The sequence below is a fragment of the Heterodontus francisci genome, chromosome 27 (genome assembly GCF_036365525.1).
Source record: "Heterodontus francisci isolate sHetFra1 chromosome 27, sHetFra1.hap1, whole genome shotgun sequence".
Lineage (NCBI taxonomy): Eukaryota > Metazoa > Chordata > Chondrichthyes > Heterodontiformes > Heterodontidae > Heterodontus > Heterodontus francisci.
The window spans coordinates 57,563,018-57,571,825 of NC_090397.1; the positions used below are offsets into that span (position 1 = coordinate 57,563,018).

The window sequence follows — 8,808 nt, forward strand, 5'->3', positions numbered from 1 at the left end:
CCTTACAGTTCACAATGCTTCCAAGCCTCGTACCATCTGCAAACTTTGAAATTGCGCCCCGCACACCAAAGTCTAGATCATTAATATAGATCAGGAAAAGCAAGGGTCCCAACACTGACCCCTGGGGAACTCCATTACAAACCTTCCTCCAGCCCAAACATCCATTAACCATTACTCTTTGTTTCCTGTCACTCAGCCAATTCCTTATCCATGTTGCTACCGTCCCTTTTATTCCACGAGCTACAAGTTTGCTCACAAGTCTGTTGTGTGGCACTGTATCAAATGCCTTTTGAAAGTCCATATACACCACATCAACAGCATTTTCCTCATCAATCCTCTGTTACCTCATCAAAAAACTCCAGCAAGTTAGTTAAACAAGATTTTCCCTTAAGAAATCCATGCTGGCTTTCCTTAATTAACCCGCAATTGTCCACGTGACTATTAATTTTGTCCCGAATTCTTTTTTCTAGAATTTTCCCACCACCAAAGTTAAACTGACTGGCCTGTAGTTGCTGGGCTTATCTTTACACCCTTTTTTGAACAAGGGTGCAACATTTGCAATTCTCCAGTCCTCTAGCATCACCCCCGAACCTAAGGAAGACTGAAGAATTTGGCCTGTGCCTCTGATTTCCGTTCTCACTTCCCCCAGTATCCTTGGATGCATCTCATCCAGTCCTGGTGCTTTATCCACTTTAAGTACACACAGCATATCCAATGCATCCTCTATCAATTTTAAACAACTATAGTCTCTGAATTACCTCCTGTTTCACCATTGCCTGGGTTGCATCTTCTTCCTTGGTAAAGACAGATGCAAAGTATTCATTTAATACCTCAGCTATGCCCTCTGCCTCCATGTATAAATCCCCTTTATGGTCCCTAATAGGCCCCACTCCTTCTTTTACTATTTATAGGTCTATAAAAAACTTTGAGATTTCCTTTAAATGCTCTCTCTTTGCTTCTCTTTTTTGCTTTTTCACTTCCCCTCAGGACCTTCTATATTCAGCCTGGTTCTCAATAATATTTTCTACCTGTCATAAGCACACTTTTTTTTCCTTCATCTTAATCTCTACCTCTTTTGACATCCAGGGAGCTCTGGATTTGGTTGCCCTACCTTTCCCCTTCGAGGTAACATACCTTGACTGTGCCCAAACTATCACTTCTTTGAAGGTAGCCCATTGCTCAGCTACCGGTTTTCCTGCCAACTTTTGACTCCAATTTATTCACCCCAGCTCCATTCTTGCCCCATTGAAGTTGGCTTTCCCCCACTTAATTATTCTTACTCTAGATTGTTCTGTGTCCTTTTCCACAGCCAGCCTAAATCTTTCGATACAATGATCACTGTCCCCTAAATGCTCTCCTACTGATACTTGATCCACTTGGCCCACCTCATTCCCAAGAATCAGGTCTAGCAGTGTCTCCTTTATCATTGGACTAGCAACATACTGCTGGAGAAGATTTTCCTGAACACACTCCAAGAACTCTTGCACTTTACACTACGACTATCGCAGTCTATGTTTGGATAATTAAAGTCCCTCATTACAACTACCCTATAATTTTTGCACCTCTCCAATTTCCTTGAAAATGTGTTCCTCCACATCCTTCCCACTAGCTGGTGGCCTATAAACACTGAGTAATGTAACTGCACCTTTTTTACTCCTTAGCTCGAGCCAAAATGATTCTGTCCTTGATCCCTCTGGGACATCCTTTTTCTCCAGCACTGCAGTGCTCTCCTTAATCAATACTGCCACCCTTTCCCCCTTTCGTATCTTTCCTGAACACCTTGTATCCAGGAATATTTAACATCCAGTCCTGCCCTTCTTTGAGCCAGGTCTCTGTTTATAGACACAACATCTTACTTCCACATGGCAATCTGCGCCTGTACCTCACCAATCTTATTAACCACACTCCGTGCATTCACAAACATGCACATTAACCGGTCGGAAGAGAAGGAAGGCACTGGAATGTCAAGATTTTTACATCTCTTTGTAGGGTCAGAAGGAGCAGGAGTGCTCCCTGGACCCCACAAGGAAAGTTTAGGCTTCTCCTGCTCCAGACTCCATCAAATGCTCCCCCACCCAGAGATCCTGCTGAAACTCTCCTCCACATCTGCCTACATGCGGCTGGCCTGGAGACAAGAATTGTATCAACAGAGTCAAATTAGCGCATGATGTGTATGGTTTTGATTCCCACTGTTGGTACTCTCATGTTTCTCATTATTAGACAGCTTACTTAGAATATGCTATTCCCTTGTAATTGGCAACAAAATAAAATCCAATATCAATGTAGTTCAAATCAGATATATAACTGGAAGCAGTGCACTATTTAAGCTCAGGATCATACCATCAACAATTTGAAAAGATGGTTGTTGCAGGAAAGAAAACCTTTATAAAAGTAGAATAAAGCAGCCCCCACCACCCACCCTCACACTTCAAATTCATAAGGAATAAGTATGTTATGCCAAAAGTGCAGTGGGTCTCAGAGGCTGGTTGAAATTGATACACTACCTAATCTCACGAGTTTATAATGTCCTTTGAACTTTGCATCACCAACTTGTAACATGCTCCATTATTCTCTTTTGCTCTGTGTAGCGCAAGCATAGAAACTTCAGCACAAAAGGAGGCTATTTTTCCCCATTGTGTCTCTGCTACAGCATGGCTACCCGACCCAAACCCGACCAGACGTATCGGGTTCGGGTTGGGTCGGATCTCTCTTCCGGGTGTGGCATTCGGGCTCGGGTTGGGTTGGGCCAGGCCAGACACAGTGCTACCTTTTGATCAGGGAGGGAAAAGCTTCAAAATCTGAACAGCCAGGGCATCAAGGCAGGAAACGTGCATCCAGACTCTACGCTAGTCTGCAGTGAGCGATTCCATCCAACATACAGCACAACCTCTTTGATATAATTAACTTCATTCCGGTAGTCGGGTCACGTAGGGTTGGGGGAAAAAAAAAAATCAAAGAACTCGGGCCAGGTCAGGTTCAGGTTGGATGTGGTTCTGTCGGGCTCAGGTCGGGTTTCAATTGCAAACCCGAGCAGGCCTTTAGTCTCTGCCAGTACTAGACTGTCACAGGATTTGCCTATTCTAATTCAATTTCTCCGTTTTTTCTGTGCCATTTAGTGATTTTCTTGAAGGATTTCTCCAATCCCTTCTTAAATATTCTGATTGCCTCAGCCTCACAAACTAGTTCTCAAAAGATATCCCACAGTTGTGGAGAAATTGCTCTTCTATCTTTCCCTTCAAGCTTCTACTACTAATCCTGAGTTTATAACTCAGTAACAATTCAGTCCACTCACCGGTATCAATTCGTGCTCGCACATATTGGTATTTCGGATTTGGTACAACTCTTTTCTTCAGAAACTATGGAGGAAAAGAAAAATGACAAAAATTAGAATAAATCTACAAAAAGACCAATCCTGCATTTTGAGCTACAATATAAAGTCATAAGCGGTTAATAGACATACAGCATCCTAGGTTTCATTAATGGGGGCATAAAGTACGAAAGCAAAGAACTCATGCTAAACTTGTATACAACACTGGTTTGGCCTTAACTGGAGTCTTCTTCTTCTTTGGCCTCCTTATCTCGAGAGACAATGGGAAAACGCCTGGAGGTGGTCAGTGATGTGTGGAGCAGCGCCTGGAGTGGCTATGAAGGCCAATTCTAGAGTGACAGGCTCTTCCCACAGGTGTTGCAGAAAAATTTGTTTGTCGGGGCTGTTACACAGTTGGCTCTCCCCTTGCGCTTTTGTCTTTTTTCCTGCCAACTGCTAAGTCTCTTCGACTCGCCACACTTTAGCCCCGCCTTTATGGCTGCCCGCCAGCTCTGGCGAACGCTGGCAACTGACTCCCACGACTTGTGATCAATGTCACAGGACTTCATGTCGCGTTTGCAGATGTCTTTAAAGCGGAGACATGGACGGCCGGTGGGTCTGATACCAGTGGCGAGCTCGCTGTACAATGTGTCTTTGGGGATCCTGCCATCTTTCATGCGGCTCACATGGCCAAGCCATCTCAAGCGCCGCTGACTCAGTAGTGTGTATAAGCTGGGGATGTTGGCCGCCTCGAGGACTTCTGTGTTGGAGATACGGTCCTGCCACCTGATGCCAAGTATTCTCCGGAGGCAGCGAAGATGGAATGAATTGAGACGTCGCTCTTGGCTGACATACACTGTCCAGGCCTCGCTGCCATAGAGCAAGGTACTGAGGACACAGGCTTGATACACACGGACTTTTGTGTTCCGTGTCAGTGCGCCATTTTCCCACACTATCTTGGCCAGTCTGGACATAGCAGTGGAAGCCTTTCCCATGCACTTGTTGATTTCTGCATCTAGAGACAGGTTACTGGTGATAGTTGAGCCGAGGTAGGTGAACTCTTGAACCACTTCCAGAGCGTGGTCGCCAATATTGATGGATGGAGCATTTCTGACATCCTGCCCCATGATGTTCGTTTTCTTGAGGCTGATGGTTAGGCCAAATTCATTGCAGGCAGCCGCAAACCTGTCGCTGAGACTCTGCAGGCACTCTTCAGCGTGAGACGTTAAAGCAGCATCGTCAGCAAAGAGGAGTTCCCTGATGAGGACTTTCCGTACTTTGGACTTCGCTCTTAGACGGGCAAGGTTGAACAACCTGCCCCCTGATCTTGTGTGGAGGAAATTTCCTTCTTCAGAAGATTTGAACGCATGTGAAAGCAACAGGGAGAAGAAAATCCCAAAAAGTGTGGGTGCGAGAACACAGACCTCTTTCATGCCACTCAGGATAGGAAAGGGGTCTGATGAGGAGCCGCCATGTTGAATTGTGCCTTTCATATTGTCATGGAATGAGGTGATGATACTTAGTAGCTTTGGTGGACATCCACTCTTTTCTAGTAGTCTGAAGAGACCACGTCTGCTGGAGTATTGTGTCAAGTACTGCTTAACTGGAGTATTGTGTCAAGTTCTGGGTGTCACACTAAGAAAGTTGTAAAGGCATTAGAGAGAGTGCAGAAAAGATTCAATAGAATGGTTCCAGGGATGAGGAACTTAAGTTGTGTGGATAGATTGGCAAAGTTTTTCTTGGCAGAGAGAAAGTGGAGAGGAGATTTGACAAAAATGTTCATCATGAGGGGTCTGGCCAGAGTCGATAGGGAAAAAATTGTTCTCAATTCTTCCAACAATAGGAACAAGAGCGCACAGATTTAAGGTAATTGGCAAAAGGAGCAATGACGACATGAGGAAAAACATTTTTGAACAGTGAATAGTTAGGATCTGGAATGCCCGACCTGAGAGTGTGGTGGAGGCAATTTCCATCAAGGCACTCAAGAGGGAATTGGATTATCTGAAAAGGAAGAATGTGTAGGGCTGCAAGGAGAAGACAGGGGAGTGGTACTAAGTAAATTGCTCTTTCAGAGAGCCTGCGCAGACACAATGGGCTGAATAGCCTCCTTCTGTGCTGTAGCAATTCTGTGATTCTATGTCCAGATACGAATGGAGAGGAAGGTAGGCAAGAGGGTGCAAGGGCAAAGAAGTGAGGGCAGAGTGTGCAGGGAGGCACCAGAGCAATGGCACTGCGAGGAAGTGCAGAACAAGGGTACCAGGGGAGGTCTGTGGGCACAAGAGACACAGGTGCAGGGGGAATCAGGCAGTGAGGGCACTGGAGGAGGGGGGGGGGGAAAAGAAGGAGGGAGCGAGGGCACGGGTGGCAGGAGGGTGGGGAGAGGGGGCGGGGTGTGGAGCACAGAGCAAGGGCATGGTGAGAGAGGAGGGTTAAGTCAGGGCACGGAGGGGGAGGTGTAGAAAGAGGAGTGTGAAGCGAGGCACGGCTGCGATAGCCTCCACAGTCCAACTCGGCCTCCAGCCTCACGCACTGCAACCCAGGGTGAGCCTGCACTGAGGCAGGAGCCCGGGTTCGAGAAGTCCCGGGGACCTTGGGCCGTGCAGACACACAGTAACACACTAACTTTACCTGAGGATTCCCGATCGAACTCTTCACTGACATCTTTAATAATCTTCCCCCAGCCCACTCCTTCAATCAATCAATCAATAAAAATAAATAAGTTAAAGCGCAAGCCAACCCAGCAAAATTAACCGTCGCTGACATTCAAACATCATTCCGATTGGTTGGTGCCTTTGAAACCAGCCAATGAGGGCGCGTTTTATTCCGGGGTGAGCAGGTCGCCGTTGCCGAGGAGGGAAGGAAGGCGGCGGTTGCCCGGGCAACGCCTGGGACGCCGCCGGGTGTCAAGGTTTCCGCTGGGCGAGCAGACTGGAGTAAAAATGTTGTCTTCAGTAAAGGTTACTGACAATAATTTAATTTACTTGCAAGGTATTTTCTGCTTTAACATAAATTATGAGGGAGAAAGGTTGGTGAATCGATATTTGCTTATTTTTCACTGAGAAATAAAGGAAGCACTTGCATTTCACGACCTCAAGACGTCCCAAAGAGCTTTATCGCCAATTAAGTTTAAGATGCACGACACAGATTTATGATAATTGACAAAAGAACCAGAGGAAAGAGGAATTTTTTTTATGCAGCAGGTTGTTATGATCTGGAAGGGTGATGGAAGCAGATTCAATAATAACTTTCAAAAGGGAACTGAATAAATAGAAGAAAATACAAGGCTATTGGAAAAGGGAGGGGAATGCAACAATTGGATAGCTCTTTCAACTAGCCACCACAAGCTCAATGGCGCAAATGGCCTTCTGCGCTGTATCATTCTATGACTCTATAGTACGTGGAAGAATATGGTCTAACATTATTTGCTGGTTCTTATCCAATTTTTCTCCTTAGTTTACGTGAGGTTTTATCAACTGAAGCAACTTTTTTGGTTAACTCTGAACATTTAAAGCTAATAATTATGAAGCATAATTTCTGTTAAAGAAATTGCTTAATAGCAAATAGATGATTCACATCTGGTCTTACTGACTACTGGATCATTCCAGTCAGGATGTAAAAGTTAAGCCCAGCAACTACAGGCCAATTAGTTTAACCTTGTTGGTGGGGAAGCTTCTAGAAACGATAATTCGGAACAAAGTTAATCATCACTTGGGCAAATGCGGGTTAATTTGGGAAAGCCAGCACGGATTTGTGAAGGACAAATCGTGTTTAACTAACCTGCTGGAGTTTTTTGATGAGGTAACAGAAGGTTGATCAGGGCAATGCTGTTGACGTGGTGTACATGGACTTTCAAAAAGCATTTGATAAAGTGCCACACAACAGACTTGTGAGCAAAGTTATAGCTCATGGAATAAAAGTCACAGTAGCAACATGGATATGAAATTGGATGAGCAACAGGAAACAAAGAGTAATGGTTAATGGATGTTTTTCGGACTGGAGGAAGGTTTATAATGGTGTTCCCCAAGGATGGTGTTAGGACCCTTGCTGTTCCTGATATATATTAATGACCTGGACCTTGGTGTGCAGGGCACAATTTCAAAATTTGCGGATGATACAAAACTTGGAAACGTTGTGAACTGTGAGGATGATAGTGTAGAACTTCAAATAGATATAGACAGTTTGGTGGAATGGCCGGACAAGTGGCAGATGAAATTTAGTGCAGAGATGTGTGAAGTGATTTATTTTGGTAGAAAGAACGCAGAGAGACAATATAAAATAAAGGGTGCAATTCTAAAGGGGGTGCAGGAGCAGAGGGACCTGAGTGTATATGTGCATAAATCATTAAAAATGGTAGGACAGGTTGAGAACACAGTTGATACAGCATACAGCATCCTAGGCTTCATTAATAGGGGCATAAAGTACAAAAAACAGGAAATTAAATTAAACTTGTATAGAACACAGGTTTGGCCTCAAATGTAGTACTCTGCCCAGTTCTGGGCTCCACACTTTAAGAAAAATGTGAGGGCATTAGAGAGAGTGCAGAAAAGATTTATGAGAAGGGTTCCACGGATGAGGAATTTCATTTACATGGATAGATTGGAGAAGTTGGGACTGTTTTTTTTGAGAAGAATAGGTTGAGAGGAGATTTGATAGAGGTGCTCAAAATCATGAGAGGTTTGGACAGAGTAAATAGAGAAAACTGTTCCTATTGATGGAAGGATGGAGAACAATAAGACACAGATTTAAGGTAATTATCAAAAAAAGCAATGTGACATGAGGAAAACCTTTTTCACGCAGCGAGTGGTTAGGATCTGGAATGCACTACCTGAGAGTGTGGTGGAGGTAGGTTCAATCGAGGCATTCAATAGGGACATGGATTGTTATCTGAAAAGGAAGACTGTGCAGGGCTATAGGGAGAAGGCTGGGGTGAGGCACTAGATAAATTGCTCTTTCGGAGAGCCAGTGCAGACACGATGGGCTGAATGGCCTCCTTCTGTGCTGTAACAATTCTGTGAAATTCTGTGAAAGACTGAAAGCAGCAAATTTAGAACTGCAACTAATTTTGCAAATACCACCCTCCATCCCCCTCCCCCCCCCCCCCCGCCCCCCAAACTGTTGGTACATTTTTAGGGGAGCTCAAGGGAAAGTTTTTTTAAAATGTGCATTCTATTGAATTTTTAACACTTTTATACTTCATAATTCACCTCCCTTTTAACATTAACAATTTACTAGATTTTGTATTCTCAATAGATCAAACAGACTCAGCTTCCCTCTTCCCTTGCGAGTGTTGCTATCAGATGTTTTGCACCCTATCGCTCCTCAGATTTAAAAAAAACATACCCTTGAACTCCATGCAAGAGAGACCTTGTGAGAAAAGGAACCCACTCTTTACAGCACTGCCCATTACAGCAAGAGCACGAACAGTTACAACTCAGGAGCAGCATCTAGTGGAAACACCTGGTCTTTGTTGATTTTGGTCCGGTACACACAGACAGTGCCAC

General features: G+C 44.6%; 1 protein-coding gene across 1 annotated transcript in view; it reads right to left on the bottom strand.

Annotated features, from left to right (window-relative positions):
* Positions 1-6,090, bottom strand: part of cep41 (centrosomal protein 41) — a 50,699-nt gene extending 44,609 nt beyond the window's left edge. The window contains exons 1-2 of the mRNA XM_068059439.1: positions 5,936-6,090; positions 3,293-3,356 (exon numbers count right to left, since the gene is read on the bottom strand). Of these exons, the coding sequence (XP_067915540.1) occupies positions 3,293-3,356; positions 5,936-5,968 (97 nt within the window). The 5' untranslated portion in view covers positions 5,969-6,090. The remainder of the gene's footprint in view (positions 1-3,292; positions 3,357-5,935) is intronic.
* Positions 6,091-8,808: the final 2,718 nt, after the last annotated feature.